Genomic DNA, 19,729 nt, shown 5'->3' on the forward strand with positions numbered 1-19,729 from the left:
TATAGACATTTTAACATCTTCTTTGGAAATACTCGTAGCATATCATGAAAATTTTATTTAATTAGTGGATATTTCACTCATATATACATATAGAGGTTATCTCTATGCATCATAAATTAATCAACCACCTAGTAGAAGTATCAAGTATGTAAACAAGAAAAACTAATAAAATAGTTACAACATAATAAAAATTTCACACAATTGTAATAGCTTAACAACCACCAATCCGTTGAATTTTTAAAGTTTAGCATAAAAATCTCCAATCGGACAAGGTTTGAGTCGTGTGATGGTAATGCCATCACTGCTCCATATCCGCCACAGAATTTGAAAACAATCCACAAACCCGCCCCATACCCGTTTGCACTCTTCCATAACCGCCCTATTAAGGTCGGGAAACCAAACCCCTGGTACTTTTTGTCGTCCCTATGTGAGACATGTTCCAGTTTTAGATTTGAAAGGGCAGGAGTGGGATTTTGAGTAGGCAAATCATTTGTCACCTCTAGAAGGGTGGCGACGAATCTATACTCCTACACAGCAATTCTGCAGCGTAGCCCCAGCTGTGTGGTTTACACACAAAAGATGTTTTCCCTACAATACCAGCATCCGGGTTTTCAGGTCTGATGCTTCTGGATTTTGCTTCTTAGCATAAACTTTTCTTCTCACAAATAAAAACGAATAATCTTTTAGAAGTGAGTACTGTGAAGTTTATTTTCGTAAATGAAGAATTTGATACTAAATTATTATTAATCAATTGTGTAGCTTAACCTAACTTCAACATCAATCGTGTACCAAAAGCAACGTCATCTCAAATTTTTACCACCTGACAAATGAAAAATTTATTGACGTGAAAGAATTGTAAAACAGTATAATCAAGGAACACAAAGTAGATGGGTTTTTGCTAATAAAGCCCAACTCTTTCGGGTTGATTTAACCAATTTTCTGTTAAAAATAATCATGGGGAGGTAGAGATATATCTACATAACGTTTGAAGATGAGGCTTTGATTATTTCGGTTGTAAATTTTGTACCCTTGGAAAGCCTCAATAATAACAATAATCATTACTACATGATTATTTGGTCTAGCGACATTCAATCTTCACTTAATTGAAGTAGATTTTGAGTTCAAATATCAAGGACGACAATTCTTGATAAAAGCCATCAATAATGAAAATCATTTATTTGGATTGGATTAGGTTAAATCTTGCGAATATAGGAATCAAATAAACAATGTGGCTTTCAACATAGCTCTTCTTTTCCAACAAGTGACAAAAATTTGGAAAAAAAAGGAACGGTTTAAAGTCGGTTATACCAGGCTCGAAAATTCCCGCGAATGCCCAACTTTGAAGAATACCAAACCTTGCCTCCCACAACTCTCCAATCTCTCTGTCTTCTGAAAAAAAAAAAAAAAAAAAAAAAAAAAAACTTGCCCATTTCAAATCCCAGAAACAATCCCTTTCCTTCATCCCAACATCTCCTAAAACTCAAAATCTCAGACTCTCTCCTCTCCCAAGCAAAGCATTTAAACCTCTTATATCAACCCACCAAACAATGTCCCAATCACATCTTCACCATTCTAATCTCATTTCATTCTTCAACTCTCGTTTCTCTATCTCGAAATGGAATCTGAACAAGCCGCCACAGCTGCTAGCACCACCCGATTGAGCCCTTTCAAGTACTCGAATCGGGTGCTCTTGAAAACCATCTTGGAGAGAAGGGATGGTGGTTTGGAGTTGATTGGTGAGAGGGTTGTGATTGGAGGATGGGTGAAGTCCTCCAAGGAGGTCAGGAAAGAGCCGGTGCCACATATAGCTGGGGATTATGTGTCGGGTGAACCCGAACCAAGGTCAGACGTCAGCTGCATCGAAATTCTTCAGTCTCGGATACCTTTTTTACGAACAATTGTCAACGTCTTGGGAGGAGGAAGTGGTGATCATTATCCACATACGGATAAGTTGGAAACATCGATTCATAAGTCCCCGCCGCCTTCCACTGTCTTCTTGAAAGTCGGCGATGGTTCTTGCGTTGCAAGCCTTCAGGTAAATACGAGCAATAATATTTGTACCATCTCAACTGATGATACTTTGTACCGTATCTCTAATAGAGGTGCGCGACACACAAAATTTAGAGGTGGTATAAATAATTTTGCTACTTGGAGTAGTTATCCAACTGTTTTTATGAATTTTATTTGGCAATGGTGAAATTTATGTGGCACTATTTTATTATATTTGATGTTTCTCAGGTTGTTATTGAATCCTCCCTGGCTCCCCCATGCCAGCTCTTGCATACTGGAACTTGCATCATAGTGGAAGGCTTGCTGCAGAAGTCTTTGGTACTACAAGGCAAATACGTTATAGAGCTGAAAGTGGATAAAGTTCATCACATCGGAACAGTAGAATATAGCAAGTATCCATTATCGAAAAAACGCGTGCCTCTAGATAAACTAAGGGAGTTTTGCCACATTAGACCGCGGACAACTACGGTAATTTGCATCTCCCATTGTTATTTGGTTGTGTTTCTTCAATTTTTGGTATCTGTTGTGAAAGTAAGTGTTTGACATATATAATTCATTTAGATTTTTTGGTCATGACAAAGGGCGCATACAATTGATATACAGTGTTGGTTTATTTTCTAACAGCTTAAGTTTTTGACGTCTAGTGATTCCCTAATGCAATATGACATGTTCTAAATTATTTTAGGTGCAATCTGTCATGCGAATCCGCAATGCCCTGGAGTTTGCAGCTCACACATTTTGTCAAAACCATGGTTTTCTTTCGGTGCATGTACCCATTATAACAACTACAGACGGCAAAGGATCCAGTGAAAAATTCCTTGTCACTAGCCATTTCGCAGCAGCAGGTGAAAAGGAGCCGCCTATGAAAGCCGTTGTTGAAATAGACGGTGTTAGCATAGATGTTATCAAGGCTGCAGTAAAAGAGAAAAGTAATTTACTAGAGGAACTCAAGAGGAGCGACAGCAATAAGGAAGCAGTAGCTGCTGCAACGCAGGACTTAAAGAAAGCAAATGAGTTAGCATCACAATTGGAAGCAAGAGAGAAATCAAAACCGAAAACTTCTCAGAAGGTTGACAATGTTAAATCTTCTGAGGGTTACTTCTCTAGCCCAACTTATCTAACCTCTTCTGGCCGGATGCATCTGGAGAGCTACGCTTGCGCCTTTGGAAATGTGTACTCATTCGGGCCACGATTTCAAGCAGGGAAAGGAGAGTCCCCAAAACATACTGCAGAAACGTGGATGATTGAAGTTGAATTGGCATTTTCAGAATTAGAGGTACAAGTTAATGTTTTTTGGCATGACTGAATTTGTGCTCATATTTTTTATCATATCTAACAATTTTCTTTTGGAGCTTGCAGGAAGCAATCAACTGTGCAGGTGACTTTTTCAAGTCCCTCTGCAAATGGGTAGTGGAAAATTGTTCGGAAGATATGAAATTCCTTTCTGAGCGAATCGACAAAACCAGAACTGAACGTCTTCAGTCAATGGTTTTGAGTACATTTGAAAGAGTTTCCTACACTGAAGCTTTAGATGCTTTAAAGAAGGTTTGATTGTATAATTAACATTCTCATTGAGTATAATTCTGACAACTATGTCTTTTTCCAGCAACATCATTTACGGAAGTTTATTGATTTTAACCTGCCAGGTTACAGAAAAGACAAAGGACACAAAGATCGAGTGGGGTGCTGCACTAACTGAAGCGGATCTAAGGTATGCATTCGAACATTGTGGTAAGTAATCTAAATTGGCCAATATCTCAATTGAGGTTCCTAACCTTTTCTTTTTCATGCATTACAGTTATTTGGCTGATGAGATCTACAAGAAGCCTGTAATTGTATACAATTATCCAAAAGAAACCAAGCCATTTTATGTTCGGCTTAACAATGATGGAAAAACAGTTGCAGCATTTGATATGGTTGTTCCAAAGGTAAGCTCATACTTGCACTTTAAGAAACCATGAGAAACCTTTTATCGAAGCTTCCCCATCCCTATAAAAATCCAAATTAATCAAATACTGGTTTCGATGCTGAAAAAGGCTTATTTTTCGCAGGCTGGGAGGTTAATTTCCGGTAGCCAAAATGAGGAGCGCATCAACATTCTAACTACAAGGTACTCATTTGCATTAATCGTCTTATATAATAGCCAAAAACTCAAAAGGTTGTTCTTGCCTTCTTTTGGACATGGAAATTAATAAATAAATCTCATATTTTGGTGTTTCTTGTTTGCAGGATTAAGGAATTGGGATTGGCAGCACAGCAGTACGAATGGTACTTGGATCTTCGCCGGCATGGAACCGTGAAGCACTCGGGATTCAATCTTGAGTTTGATCATATGGTTCTGTTTGCCACTGGCCTGAATGATGTAAGGGATGTCATCCCCTTTCCCAGAAGCCGTGGCAAAGCCAACTACTAGTTTACTTTGAGTACAAATTAGGACGTAAAGGACCCAAATGGTGAAAAATTGTATACATACATGATGAAAAACATATGATTTCATACATGTAAATGAATGAGGAGATTTGTAATTGGGATGCAACATGCAAGCCTTGTAAAAATTTGTGCGTTCTTTCTTTGAAATTTGAATGACTTGGCACCAAAATATGGAATTCCATTAGCTTTAAAGGACAATTCAACGAATAAAATTAGGCACAAATAGATTATAGAATTGGTTATAAACTTTTAGTCATGAACATAACAAAACAGATAATAAACTCTAAATAAAACACGGTTTAGTACCCCTTTATTGCGCAATAGTACATCTTCCTTTCGGAGTATTGTATACTAGAAGTACAAAATTTATGGATAAACTATAACCATTACATTATTTTCATCCACGGCCTGCAGGGTATTGTTTGAATCAAGAGGGAAGAAAAATGGATAGAGCTCATATCTAACATAGCAGCTACTATACAAAACTCTACATCCCTTTCTGTTGTTGCAAAAAGTCGGGAAATTTCCCACTGCAATGGACAAGCACTGAGCGCAGCCTAGCTGAGGCAAGTCCCTTGTGCACTGCACTAGGGCATATAGTGTCACAAATGGTGATAGCTTTGTCTGACCTTTCCCAAGCCCTCCACTCTTCGGCACAACAGCTTGTGCCCTAATCTTATCCGCCAGAGCTCCTAGTTCCTTGTTAAAGTTCTCGGGGTCGGTCACATTATTAACATTGTAGTAAAATATACCATAAGATGTATCAACTTCCCCAATGAAGCTCTTGTCACTGTACCTCAAGAAGCAATAATCATACCAAATTCGTGCGTCGGCTTGGTTCGGACAGCGCTGGCGAATTTGCTTTGCGGCATCTTGGATGCAAGTTGAGCAGTCTTTGGTGCCCACAACGTCACCTCTGCATTGAGCCAGGCCATAGACTTGGTCTTCGTTCATCCCATAGGAGGTAGCCAAAAAACCGGTTGAGGCAGTTTTTGGAACCAATTCAGCCAACAAGCTATCGATATTTTGTGATATTTGACTGCCATTACTTATTTTAGTGCTATCCTTGTTGCAAAAATCTCCCAAGGGATCTTGAGATTCTGCAATGCAAATGCACAAAACAAGCAAATAGAGAAGAATATGGTATGAAAAGTTCGTAATCTTCATATTTTGGCTCACCTAGTATGCATGGGATGAAGATAGACTTGTGAGGTGGTTGTTTATATAACAAGCAGTTTAGTGGAGATGGAAGTGGGTGTGGGGAAGCCATTGCAAATTAAGCAGACATTTTTGACTTTGATGGGACACTCCACTATATTACCGATGACTGGAAAATTAGAAGGATAAAAATGTTAGGTATTGGCTTATTTCTTCTAGAAGGAGAATAGATTTCTTGGCTCCTCTCTTTTGTCCAAGTCAATCGACAGAACTCAATACCTGCACATATAGTGAGCTTAGCACCACATAATTATGGTATATTTTCTGACTGAAATGAATATTTAAATTATTTCGATTTTTAACTTTTCGTGTTTTTATTATAACATATATAATAGAAAAAAATATGTTGCTCTCACATTACAATTCGTAAACGAATACACACAAAATCAAAAGTACTTAAGCCATCTCCAACCGACCTGGCTAAAAATTGGAGAACCGACCAGTGGGCTGGCCAAGAGCAGCTAGCCTTATAGGCCAGCCCAAACACATGCTACCTGACGTCAAATTACTGTTTGACATTTTTACCTTTTTTTTTTTTTTTAAGATGACATTTTAAAAAAAAAAATCTAATTTTTTTTCCTATAAATACCTAAGTGTTGTAAACATTTCTAGTTTAAGTGTGATTATGTAAATCCTAGATTAGATTGGATTCTAGTTATCTTTTCCTATTGTATCTTGTATTCCATGGGGAAGAAGGAATATTTTCTCTCCTTTTACTACTATAAATAAAGGCACAATGTAGGAGGGATAACAACACACATATTCCCCTACAATTCTACAAACACATCTCTCTCTTCTCCTTGTCGCCAGCCCTCTCTCTCCTTATCAGATAAAATAGACCACAATACTAAGCCATTTCTATCCCATTTCTCACATCATTTTCACCCTTTCATACTATCTTACCTCATTTTACTTCAATTCTTCACCAATTTTTCACATCATTCTCATTACATAAAGATAAGAAATCCAGAGGATTATTAATTTAGCGACAAGTGACACTAAAAATATGTCCGAAAATCTTATTTTAATATGATATTTTAATTCAATTAAAATAATAAATTATTGAGGGGGTTAAAAAATAGCCCCTTTCGGATGGAGATATGTTTTTTGTCAAATAGGCTATTTTTTAGCCTATGATCTTTTGGTCCTCTCGGTTGGAGATGATATAAAATATGACTTGATACTATTTATTAAAAAATAATTTCTTGCAGAGTTATAAGGTTAAACATGACATTTTGATCCCTTTTTGATTGAAGATGACTTTAGTTGATTGATCTCATATCTATTCAACTTATTTTATATTCATGATTTTTCTGATTCTAAATAAGTAAATCATCGTTTAGGTTCTTTTGTATAAAATCAAATACTTATATTATTATTTTCATGTAAAATAATATCTGATCATGGTCAACTTTTTGGGCTGACATTTCTGATTTGACTTCTCAACTACAAGTTGCTTGCCATAGTCTTCTCCTCGAGTCAACTGGTGAACAGCCAGAAAGGTATAAGTTGACAAAGGAAAACACTCTGCAAAGAGCTGTAGCTCGAGGGATATGTGTCAAAATTTTCACTTTGACGTGTGACATTAGGCTAATAGAATGGTCCAGAAGTGCTTGTAAGTGCAGGATATATAAATGTAGGGACTTAAAATTAGTTAAGAATAATATCTGTATACTCTAAAAATCTAAATTTGATTCCACCTTCTTTAATGTCGCTTATAAAATAAAAATAAACTTCCTTACATGATTATATATCAATCGCTCTATTTAAAAAATTCAATGTTTGGTGTATCTTTACTTGCCCTTTTCCTTAATTTGACGCAACAAGACACATGTAGTTCCCATTTCCCACATTATCACTTCAAATCTGTGGTTACAAGGAGTACAGCAAAAGATTGGCACCAATCACATGTATTATTAATCTACGGTTGATTTAAACGAATAAACTGAATTGATTGTGTAAGATTTGTCCTTGGGATACGCCTTAATTCCTCCTTCTAAGCATCGTAAAGCATACAATTTCTTCAAACTATATAATTATGTAGTATGTACCATAACAAAATATGAAACAAGCAAAGTATTAAGCATGGTAAGCCATACTTCTTCAATTAATTTGAATATGACACCGTCACGTAAGTTGTAAATTTATAAACTATAAACTCATTAATCACAGTATATAAATTGGTAACATTATGTGACGGTCTTAGCGTGACATTTATCTTATGATCAACATAATGATGTTCTTTGTTATCATCAAATAAGACCACATGCTATCATAATGTCCAAATACTATCCCAATAAACAATAGCAGTACCCACATAACCGACACAACCATGTCAATTAATTATAGCTTAATTTGTATATGCATGCAAATAAAAGCCATTTATGGTCACCATTCACCCATAAAGGGCAGGATAATACTTTGTGTTTACTCTCTCTATTGTTTTATTAATATCTGTTTTTGTCCAAGAAAAAAGATATTATAGTTAAACTGTTTCATTTTTTTTATAATTATTTAAAAATTTAAATCAAATTAAAGATTTTTAGTCATTCATACATAACAAATACATTCTCACAAAAAATTTAGCTATCAAAGTCATTGATTTTGTTCAGTAAATGACTAAACAGTTAATCAGATAGATAGTTACGATTATAACTTTAGGATAATGCATGTGTCTCGCTCATGGAGATATTTACTTGTCCACTACTTACAATTAACAAACATTTATTGTCCGAAGATCATAATCGAAATTGTTCACTCTTTGTCACCCTCTAAAGATCATATATGCAAAAGTTATTCAATTTGAAGATCTTTTAGCCATTTATATGCATAAAATAAATGAACGGGATCACTCGTGTGTCAATCTTCCAAGGAAAATGAAAAATTACATATTATATATAACAATATATATATATATATAATTTATTTAAATATAAACAAACCAAATCCTATTTTGATCGGATCATTCCATACCTGACCAGACCGGAATAGGGTTATATACATTCTAAGGTTCTTCATGAGGATGTTAATTGTTGCTAAAACCGTTGATTGGTTTCACATGTATGGATAACTAACCGATCTTCAAATTGAATGGTTTGTTTGCAAATGTGATTTTTAGATTATGATAAAGAGAATAAATTGTTCTTATTATGATTATCGGACGGTAAAGATTTGTTAATCATAAGTGGGATGACAAGTAAGTGCCACATGGGAGTAGAGATGGCAAATTAACGCATTGGCTTGTTATGGGTACCCGTTAAAACCCATTTAATTTTATATCACCATAATATAGAGGAGATATCAGTAATGGTGATGATGATGCAATGTGAAATCAAATTAAATGAGTCATAATGAGTGTCAATTAACAATCTAATGAGTTAATTTGTTGCCTCTACATAGGAGGACACAAGCATTTCCCATGACTTTAATATACTAAAAATATGCTAATTGCAACTAAGTGGACAGGTGAACGAAAGTATTGTCTCATGGAAAAGAACTTTCAAACGCATGAGATGCTATGGTGACGACACCTAAATCTAGTATCACATTGTTAATTATATTAAGGGTAAATTATACAAATTTACCACAATTACGGATCAAATCACAATCTCATACCTCATATTTTAAAAATTACAATGTCATATATCACCTTACAAATTTGTTGCAATGTCAGATTTTCGTTAATTTGTTTGTCTATTTCTCTGTTAAATGCTAACATGAGGTGAGGCCTACTCCTTCGCCCAACTAGATAAAAACATTAATTAAATATTAATAAATTAAAGATTTTTATTAAAAAATTGTGGTACCCACCTTCTACAAACCCATCATCCTCACCCTTCTTCCCCAGTCCATCCGTCTCCCCCTCATTCTTTCCTTCAGAGCAGTTCCACCGGAGGTGGACTTGCCCAGCACCCTGTCCAAAACACAGGCCAGCACCCTATCCAAAACCTCCAGCCCGCAAAACAGCCTGGCACCCAGGCCAAGCCAGGCAACAGACCAGCCCATTTCGGACAGACCCAGAAGCCGGCCTATTTGGCTGGCGCGTGCACAACACTTGTGATTGGGCGCGAGTAGGAGACAAGGTTGCAAGCGGCGGGGCCCGCTTCTCAAGCCACTTGCGTTTACCCGGATGAGGGCTATTGGCCCTCCTTAGAGTTGTTGGATTTCCAACGGCTAGTTTTTGTAGGCCGTTGGATTTCCAACGGTAAAAAAAATTTAAATTTGACTTTTAAAATGGACCGTTCGATCGCAGATCAACGGTCCACGTTTTTTCCACAAAAAAAAGGCCCAACGGTCAGAATTTTGACCGTTGGCCACGTGGCAGCTGGTTGGCTGTTGGATTTGATTATTTTTCAAATCCAACGATCCATATTAATTACAACATTAAAATTTATTAAAAATTAATTAAAAATTGTGAATTTTTTTTAAAAAATACAGAAAATTTTTTAAAAATTAAATTTTTTTTCTATAAATACCTAACCCTCATCTTCCACCTTACACCACATTTCAATATTTTCTACACTTTCTACACTTTCTACATTTGAATATTTTGTACACTTTGAGAGAAAAAAATGACTTCGTGGAAGCTCATTGAAGATGTTACGTTGTGTGAATGTTGGGTTCACACTACTCATGACCCAATTACGGGTAATGAGATGGATAAGCGAGAAATGTGGAGTAAAATTACGAAATTGTTTTGCGATGTACATGGAAAAGATGCCAGATCTAGTCAAGGTCTTCAAGGTCGTTGGAAAAAACTCAACGCATCCTTTACTTGTTGGAAAAATGCCATCTCTCATGCTTCTGGTAATCTGCGTAATGGGACAAGTTTAGCGGATTAGGTAACAATATTTTTATTTATTTATATGCATTCCACCCACATCAATATTTTAATTTATTTAATTTCTTATGTAATTTTTATGTAATTTCTTATGTAATTTTTATGCATTCCATGCCCATAAATATTTTAATTTATTTATTCGTGTTACACATGTATTTTTTAATACTATCTTATCCCATATTTTTATAGACACTACAAGCACAAGCATTCTTCAATGCAAAGAACCGTAACAAATCATTCAACAAATGAGAATGTTGGCAAATTGTCAAAGATTGCCCTAGATACAAAATTGTGGCAACCGGTCCAGAAGTTGTCATCCACGGTATGGGTCTACACAGTTCGCCAGAAGCAGACACGGCCGAACAAGAAGCCAACACATTTGAAGACACGGAAGGGACGCCTGAAGAAGTGCCGGAGACCCAACCGACTCGTCAGTCCCTCAGGCCTCAAGGTAAAAAGGCATCAAAGAAAAAAGGTAGTTCTTCCAAAAATGACTACACTAAATATATGGAGGAACTTGTTCGCCAAGGTGAACTGAACATGGCATGGGAAAAGGCTAGAGATGAGGAAAAAGCTACTGCTATGGCAGGAATAATAGCAGCTACTGAGGCTCGTGATGCGGTAGCTGAGAGACAAAGAGAAATAGTTAATCGAGAGAACGAGATGACTAGAGAAGCACTTCATCGAGAGAATGAGATGCTTAGAGAATAAAGGATGGCTCAAGCAGATCGTGACACTATGAACAAGTCTCTAGTAGGACTGTCTTCGAATTCAAAATATTTTTGGACATCAGAAAAAAGAGATGTCATGCAAAGGAGGTATGCAAGAGATGCCGAAACAAGTCAAGGGGGTTCCAGCTACAGAAATCATAGCAACCAAGATCCTAGCACCACATATCCTAACTCCACAGACTTTGTATAATTTTGTATTTATTTGTACTACTTTATTTAATTTGTTATGTAATTTCTTAACATTTTTAGAACTTTATTTAATTTCTTATGTAATTTCTTATTTATTTTTAGAACTTTATTTAATTTCTTATGTAATTTTTGTACTTTATTTAAATATTTGAATAAGATTACATAAACTCACCAAATAAAAATTAAAAAAAAACACCAAAAAAAATTACATAACCTCACCATATAAACTTAAAAAAAAAAAAAAAAACACACTAAATAAGATTACTTAAAAAACAATACACTTTATTCTTCAACCACAAGCCTTATTTTAATTATCTTCGTCTTCGTGCAATCCCCACTGGTGGTCAATCAAGTCATTCTGGCGAGTTATGTGCCAGTATGGCTTTTGCAATGAAGTGTACCGCTGAACGATCAATTCATTGTAACGTCCATCCTGTTCCAACAGCTTGTGTTGCACGGGATCTTTGGTCCGGTCATGAGCATAGTGGATTTGTGTTCTTGAGTTCTTCATCGAATCCGGCTCGTATTCATCGACAGCATCATAATCATACTCGTTTTCAACAATCATGTTGTGAAGAATAATACACGTCATCATGATGGATCGAAGAGCCTCGACATCAAACATTCTAGCTACAGCCCTGACAATCGCCCAACGAGCTTGCAGGATACCAAAACAATGTTCGACATCCTTCCTACACCCTTCTTGACACTTTGCGAAGTGTTTTTCTTTTTCACTATGTGGATGTGGCACTGTTTTGACAAATGTTGACCACCTTGGGTAAATACCATCTGCAAGGTAGTATGGTCCCTCGTATTTATTACCATTAACCCAATATGTGCATCTCGGCCCATTTCCTTGTAGCAGTTCGTCAAACACTGGAGATTGGGCAAGGACATTTAGGTCATTTTGAGCTCCTGGAACACCAAAAAAAGCATGCCAAATCCATGTATCAAAAGAAGCCACCGCTTTCAAAATGATGCTTTTGGCTCATTTTCTGTCGCCATAAGCTCCTTGCCATGCACTTGGACAGTTTTTCCATGTCTAGTGAATGCAGTCGATGCTTCCAATCATGCCAGGGAAGCCTCGCATCTCACCCTTCCTCAGAAGCCTTCGCATGTCCCTTGGCGTGGGTTTCCGAAGGTAGTCATTGGTGTAGAGGGCTTCAATTGCAGAGCAAAACCGCATTAGGGACTCCAAAACTGTTGTTTTTCCCATCCTTGCGATCTCATCCACTTGATCTGCAGATGCTCCATATGCAAAGCATTCGCAAGGCAGCCGTAATTTTTTGCTCAAGAAGAAGACCTAGAACATGAAAAACATCCTCTTTTTGCACAAAATATGGATCATGGTTGCAAACAGCACTCATGATTTTATCGAACAAATTTCGTTGCATTCTAAAACGACGTCTAAAAACATGATCAGGGAAAACGCTGCAATAGGAATATAAATTGTACGAAATCCTTACCAACCCCCATTCTTTTCATAGAGAATGCGATTGCTTTGAAAGAGAGTCCAAGTTGGGAGCTCGGCTGTCCCTTCTTTCATTTAATCAATGTTATTGTTAACTTGTACAGTTTTGGGAATAAAATAATCTTTCAAAAGATCTTTACCTCGTCTTTCCCTTCTTCTATCGATGTTTACCGCACGTCTGGGTTTGGCTATCTGACCCACAACTTCCATGATACTGCGGGAATGTGAGGCCCTCCGCCTTCTATGGTGATCATGATCATCCTCATCCTCCTCCATTGCGAAGGCCTCATCTCCACCTCCATCTTCGTCAAGATTGACCAATTCTTCCTGTTGTGCCAACAACCTTTTCTGCTGCTCTTGCAATTGTTTATACACTCTCCTTGAAAAAGACATTGTAAGAACTCAAGATTTGAAAACGATAAAGAAGAATTCTAAGCTAAAAAAAAGGATTGAGTTTAGTGTGAGGATGAATGTAGGGATGTAGGGTTTATGTGGACAAAAAAAAAAGAGAAGATGAGGTTCTGGACAATGACACATGGCACTACATGATTGGTTGAAAATCTTATTGAAATCTTGGCTAAATTATTGTAAACAGGAAGTGACACGTGACTTGTTGGGATTGGTTGAAAATCTTATCAGAAATCTATCTACAAAATAGTACGTTTGGATAATGACACGTGGCGTGACAAGATTGGTTGAAAATCTTATCGAAATCTTGCCTAAATTATTGTAAATAGGAAGTGACACGTGGGTTGTCGGGATTGGTTGAAAATCTTAGCGGAAATCTATTCACAAAATAGTATGTTCGGATAATGACACGTGGCGTGACTAGATTGGTTAAAAATCCTATCCGAAATTAAAACTATTTTTTAAATTTATTATTTTATAAAAATTTATTTAATATTTTAAATGGATTGGGTGCCAACGCATTTTGTAGGGGTGGATATCGTTTGTGCCAGCGCATTTTTAGACTGGGTGCTAGCACATTTTTTTTGGGGTGGAGATGCTTTGGCCTATTACTGTTCATTAGGGTCTATTACTGTTCACTGAAGTGGATAAATGGGCTGGGTGCTGGCGCAAAGTCTTTAAGGGTGGAGTTACTCTCACCACCAAAGCCACAACCCACTCGCCCACTGCCGCCCTCATCCGCCAATTGCCTCATATTCGTCAACCCATGTCCAAGACTAGGCTCACCCACCGCCATTCATCCTCACCCTCTTTCCCTTCCCCCTTCCTTCACCACCAAAACCACAACCCACTCCCCCACACAGTGGTTCTCCACTCTCCTCCTCCCTCGCCGAAAAAAGATAAAATTTTGACAGAAAGAAAAATCCAAAAAAAAGGGCGCAGTGAGTTCTCTAAGTCAGGCACAAGTGGTTCACCACTCTCAATCTTCATATTCGCCAGCAAAGACTTAACCGACCGGATTCTGCTATTGCTTCCTCCCTCCCCCTGCACCTCAACGTCGCCTCCTAGACCCGATCCGTACGATTCTCCTTCGGCCGCCTGACCTCCCCCATCTCCGTCTCGCCGTGCTGTTGCAGACATTGGAGGTGCCTTCGACTGAAAAGTCGAGAACGCCCACCACGTTCTACAAGAGTCGAGCGTGCCTGACTCAGTCTCGGGCTAGGAGCAGGTCGAGTTCCACTCGGTGGCTCGAGGGAATAGCACGTTTTTGAGAAAGAAAGGTGGCTCGGGGGAAAAACATGTGAATGACGACAATGTTCTCGCCTATGGAGAGGACAGTGAAGGAGGAGGGGGAGGAGCTCCATGGGAGGGAGGTGGAGATGGAGGAGGAGAATGAAGGAAATGGTGGTCTTGGAGAAGAAAAAAGGCGACGTCATTGGAAAGGATTGGGAGAAAGACGAGAGAAAGAATTGAATTGAGAGAGATTTTTTACCTTTTTAATATTTAATTAAATTTTTAATCCAGTTAGGCAAGAGAAAGGGTCATGTGTCTACTATGTCAGCAGTTAATAGATAAATTGACAAATTTTTTAACGAAGGTTTAACATTGCAACAAATTTGGAAGTTAATGTATGACATTGCAATGTTTAAAAAATAAGATATGAATTGCAGTTTGACTCATAATTGAAGTAGTTTTATGATTTTTTCCTTATAAATTGAAACACATGACATCTTGTAATCAACTTAAAACACCATCATCGTGGATTGTTTTTGGCAGATAAGTTTCTCTCACTTAGCAAAGTCAAGGGCAAACCCTGATATTCAACGTATAAAAAAAGAATAATGCTAGGGAGATTAAATTTGTAAACAAAATTTGCAAATTAAATGATATGTCTCCAATAGACATGAACGCGTTTATCAACGCTTAAGTAACAATTCAACTATCAACTTCAATGTCATTTTGTTTACAAATTTGGCCTATATAACATTACCCATTTTTTAATGGGTAATACCAGGGAGTCTACAAAATTTTGAAAACTCAATGACTTGGAACTTGATGATTGAATTAATACTTAGGATAATGCTAGAGAGACTAAATTTGTAAATAAAATTTGCAAACTAAATGACATGGAAGTTGATGGTTGGACTATTACTTAACCGTTGATAAACATGCTCATTTTTATTGATAACACATTATTTAATTTATAAATTTTATCTACAAATTTAATTTTCTTAGTATTACCCCTTAAGAAATATCTATTAACACCGAAAAGGGAGGGGAAAAAAAATCACCAAAGTTTTATTAACCCGCCAATTACGCAGCATTGTCCAGAGCTAATTTCAAGCACTACAAAACTAACCCGAACTTCCACGCGTAGACACACAAAAACACCTTTCCTTTCCAAAAAAAGGTCCAAGCAATTCAGTCCGAAGAATACTCGCAGAGAGAGAGAGACCCAATGGAGGAAGGGCTCGGCGGAGAGGAGTACTTGTTCAAGGTGGTGCTGATAGGCGACTCGGCGGTGGGCAAGTCGAACCTCCTCTCGCGGTTCGCCCGCAACGAGTTCGACCCCAACAACAAGGCCACAATTGGGGTCGAGTTTCTGACCCAGGAGTTGGAAATCGACGGAAAAATGATCAAGGCTCAGATCTGGGACACCGCCGGCCAAGAGCGCTTCAGGGCCGTCACCTCTGCTTACTACAGAGGCGCTGTCGGCGCCCTGATTGTGTACGACATCAGTAGGAAGACTACCTTTGAGAGCGTCAAGCGCTGGCTCGATGAGCTCACTAGTAAGTTTTTGCATGACCCCTTTGTTAAACATTTTTCTGTTTGGTTGGTGAGCAACCCTTTGGTTAACGATTGGTAATTTTGTTTGGTTGATGCTATGAGTTTTCATTAGCAGAGGGTGATTGTTTTAGCTGTGTTTATCTTTACCAGTAAGTTTTTGCTTACCCCTTTTGTTATGGTTGAGTTTTTTCTGTTTGGTTGGTGAGAAAATGTAGGAAAAGGAAGAGTTACTAGTGGGTTTTGTAAGATATGGTTGTCTACTTATCTTTGGTCAATGAAATTTTGGAGGCCATATTTGGTTTATTATATTTCCACTAATCTTTTTGCCCAATTGGTCTAGTTCTGATTATACATTGTGCTAGTAGAGTAAAGAAATGGCAATTTGTTTTTGTATAATGGGAATAGAAAGCTTCTAATTACTTGGGAACATGTTCTTCTTCCCTGAAATGGGTGTACTCAGAAAAAGGGCAGACTTTTATGGGTGTGGTAATAATAGTTTGTGTTGCGTTTTTGATTCTTCGTTTCCTGGTAATATTGTTCCTTAATTGAGTTTGTGCAGCACATTTCAACAGTTTGATTGCCACTTTAAACAGCTTTGTGCAGATATGAGAAACCCCAAATGAAATGCTACTGATTTTGTGGTTGGCATGTGGTGGCAGTGTGAATTGGGAATGGGTTGTATATATATGTGGTCTTCTTAGGGAGCAAAACTTGGATATTATTGCTGTTGAACATTTATTAGGTTAGGTAAAGCATTTATGTTGCAATTCAGGGTGTTGTGATTTGTGGATTGCTGAACATGGGAGCATTTTTGCTGGTGTATGCTCACCATCCTATTTATCATCGTTAGATGAGTTTGAATTTTGAGATTCGTGTAGTAGATAAACACAAATCTCAAAATTCAAACTCATCTAACGGTGATAAATAGGATGGTGAGCATACACCACATAAATGGTGGTGAGCAAAAATGCACTTGCTGAACATGGTGGTTTGTTTATTCATTAGTATTCACAATCTTCTGATCATTTGGACAATCATATTCATATTTCTTATTTTATCGAGGTCAGACTGTTAATGCTTAATTGAATGATTACGCAGCTCATTGTGAAACAACCGTAGCAAGGATGTTGGTAGGAAACAAATGTGATTTGGAGGATATTAGGGCTGTGAGCATGGAAGATGGCAAAAGCCTGGCTGAGGAAGAAGGGCTATTCTTCATGGAGACTTCTGCGCTTAATTCCACCAACGTTCAAACCGCTTTTGAGATAGTTATCCGGGAGATTTACAACAATGTCAGCAGGAAAATCCTAAATTCTGATTCCTACAAGGCCGAGTTGTCTGTAAACCGAGTAAGCCTGGTGGAAAACGGGGCAGACTCGAAAGGCAGGATGAATCTCTCTTGTTGTGGTGGATGATCTCCATTTCCTTCGGTTTTACGTTTGACTTTATAGTGTTCTTTTTACCCCACGCATGCCATTCAAAAACCTGTGATTGGGGATTAGCTATATTAAGAAGACTTTTCATAGTTTTCTCAAATTTCAAGTTCTTATTTCTGTGTTGTGTTGTGAATCCTGAGATTTCATTCACAAGTATCAAAAGAAGCATACATTACATATCCTACCATTGTGAAAAACACCAATATAATTCTTCCACCATCTGATTTTTTTGAGGATTTTGTTTAGCTTTGGTTGGGTTGTATTATTATTTTAATTTATTGGAGGCCATCGGACCCACTGGGCTGTATCATCTTCAAATTAAACTATTTAAATTACACGATTGCAAAATAGAAAAAAATCATTAAGGAGCTTTATCTATAGAGACAAAAACACAAAGTACATTTCATATGATTCAACCAAAACTTCAAATTGATTTTAAATTCGTAGAAATAATTTTTGCAAGTTTAGTTTCGCAATTTTGCAAGACTAGTCTCAAAATTCTATGCACTTTTGCAAGATCAGTTTCACATGCACTTTTGCACGATCAGTTTCAAAATTCAAATGCTTCTACAAGACCAGTTTTAAAATTTCAACAGTTATGCATGATTAGTTTTAAAATTCCAGCACTTATGCATGATCAATTTTCAAAATTTTTTGACTTCTCAAGTTTAGTTCAAAATTCTAACACTTCTGCAAAATTAGTTTCAAAACTTGTAGCACTTATGCATGGTAAGTTTCAAAATTTCAGTATTTCTGTAAGATCAATTTCAAAATTCTTGCCTTCAAATCAATCAAAACATCAAATTCAAATACTATTAAAAAAAATACTAAAATAAAAAACAAAACATCGTTCTTAGAAAAGAAAAAGGACACTCATAAATCTAGGAAATAATATAAAGAAGAAGACAAGGAGGGAGAAAGAGAGAAGTATGAGTAAGAAATAAAAGAGAATGGCAAAGGAGGAAAGATTGAAAGAGAGAAAGATAGGAAAAAAGAGGAGTGAGGGAGAGAAAAAAATGGACGAAGGAGGAGGAAGAGAGAGAAAAGAACGAAGAAGAAGAAAAATGAGGAAAGAGAAAGAAACTATACAAATAAGTTAAGAGAGACTATTTTTCCACTATAAAGAAGTAAAATTGTAAATGAAAAAAATAATTAAAAAATAATCATGACATCACTCGCCACATGAATGAGTATTGTCCTTATCTAAAATAAATAAAAAAGGGTAAATTACATTTTACCTTCTCAGGTTTGTGTCGATTTTAATTTTTTACAATATCTTTAAAATATTTTAATTTCATACATTTACTTATCATTTTATTTCAATTTCATACATCTGTCATAAAATCCATTAAGTAAACTGTTAAGTGATGATGTAATAAATATGGGATCCACATTTATGTTATCGTGGCTACCAAATTTGTGTCACGTGGCAAAAAAAAATATTTTTTATGCATTTAAAATATAATAATTTACCCTACTTAAAAAAGATAAAATAAAACCCAAAACCCATCTTCCCCCCGACTCACCTCCTTCTCCTCCACTCTCTTCACCTCCCCTCCCCTCCCATGCAAAAACCCACCCCATTCCACCCCATCCCCACCTCCCCTGCAAAACAACCGCCCCCCCCCCCACCCACCCACCCACCTATTTCCAGTGACCTCTTCCATCTCTTTCTCTTCCTCCTTCTCTCATTCTAACCTTGAATTGGCGTCGATCGGACCCACGAGATGTAGCCAACAGCGACATCAGAAGGGAATTTTGGTATTTGACAATAGAAGGAGTGTTATTCTCCTGCAAAAAATCTGGGTTTTTTGGGGTTTTGGATGGGGTGGGGTGAGGGTTGCGGGGGAGGTGGGGGTGGGGTGGGATGGGGTGGGTTTTTGGATGGGAGGAGAGTGGAGAAGAGGGAGGTGGGTCAGGGGGGAAGATGGATTTCTAGGTTTGATTATTTTATTTAAATTTTTTTTTTAAGTAGGAAAAATTATTATATTTTAAATGCATAAAAATTTATCTTTTTGCCACGTGGCACAAATTTGGCAGTCACGTTAGTACAAATGTGGATCCCATATTTGCCACTTCATCACTTAACGGATTTTCTAACAGATTTATGAAATTGAAATCAACCCCAAATCGGAGGGGGTAAAATGTAATTTACCTAATAAAAAAGCTTGGTTTCTCTCCAAAATAGTCTTATAATTTGGATGTATGT

At 37.1% G+C, this 19,729-nt stretch overlaps 3 protein-coding genes across 3 annotated transcripts; 2 read left to right on the forward strand and 1 right to left on the reverse strand.

Moving 5' to 3' along the window:
• The first annotated feature begins 1,495 nt into the window (after positions 1-1,495).
• Positions 1,496-4,494, forward strand: LOC137730318 (asparagine--tRNA ligase, cytoplasmic 2-like). The gene is made up of 8 exons (XM_068469386.1): positions 1,496-2,035; positions 2,239-2,478; positions 2,696-3,286; positions 3,370-3,555; positions 3,657-3,721; positions 3,809-3,938; positions 4,062-4,120; positions 4,240-4,494. Exons 1-8 carry the CDS (start codon positions 1,616-1,618, stop codon positions 4,421-4,423), a joined length of 1,875 nt encoding a protein of 624 aa, XP_068325487.1. The 5' UTR covers positions 1,496-1,615; the 3' UTR covers positions 4,424-4,494.
• Positions 4,495-4,713: 219 nt separating this feature from the next.
• Positions 4,714-5,620, reverse strand: LOC137730151 (cysteine-rich repeat secretory protein 55). The gene has a single exon (XM_068469217.1). The coding sequence runs from the start codon at positions 5,605-5,607 to the stop codon at positions 4,807-4,809; it is 801 nt and encodes a 266-aa protein (XP_068325318.1). The 5' UTR covers positions 5,608-5,620; the 3' UTR covers positions 4,714-4,806.
• A 10,034-nt stretch (positions 5,621-15,654) lies between these two features.
• LOC137728910 (ras-related protein RABA5b-like) lies at positions 15,655-17,699 on the forward strand. Its single transcript, XM_068467710.1, has 2 exons — positions 15,655-16,086; positions 17,183-17,699. The coding sequence occupies exons 1-2, from the start codon at positions 15,756-15,758 to the stop codon at positions 17,497-17,499; spliced, it is 648 nt and encodes a 215-aa protein (XP_068323811.1). The 5' UTR covers positions 15,655-15,755; the 3' UTR covers positions 17,500-17,699.
• The last annotated feature ends 2,030 nt before the right edge of the window (positions 17,700-19,729 follow it).

This window comes from Pyrus communis, chromosome 3 (genome assembly GCF_963583255.1).
Source record: "Pyrus communis chromosome 3, drPyrComm1.1, whole genome shotgun sequence".
NCBI lineage: Eukaryota > Viridiplantae > Streptophyta > Magnoliopsida > Rosales > Rosaceae > Pyrus > Pyrus communis.

Coding starts and splice junctions, on each gene's coding strand:
- LOC137728910 (XM_068467710.1), top strand. CDS start 15,756: ATGGAGGAAGGGCTCGGCGGAGAGGAGTACTTGTTCAAGGTGGTGCTG. Junction 16,087..17,182: donor CTGGCTCGATGAGCTCACTA/GTAAGTTTTTGC, acceptor ATGATTACGCAG/CTCATTGTGAAACAACCGTA.
- LOC137730318 (XM_068469386.1), top strand. CDS start 1,616: ATGGAATCTGAACAAGCCGCCACAGCTGCTAGCACCACCCGATTGAGC. Junction 2,036..2,238: donor CTTGCGTTGCAAGCCTTCAG/GTAAATACGAGC, acceptor GATGTTTCTCAG/GTTGTTATTGAATCCTCCCT. Junction 3,722..3,808: donor CTAACTGAAGCGGATCTAAG/GTATGCATTCGA, acceptor CATGCATTACAG/TTATTTGGCTGATGAGATCT.
- LOC137730151 (XM_068469217.1), bottom strand. CDS start 5,607: ATGAAGATTACGAACTTTTCATACCATATTCTTCTCTATTTGCTTGTT.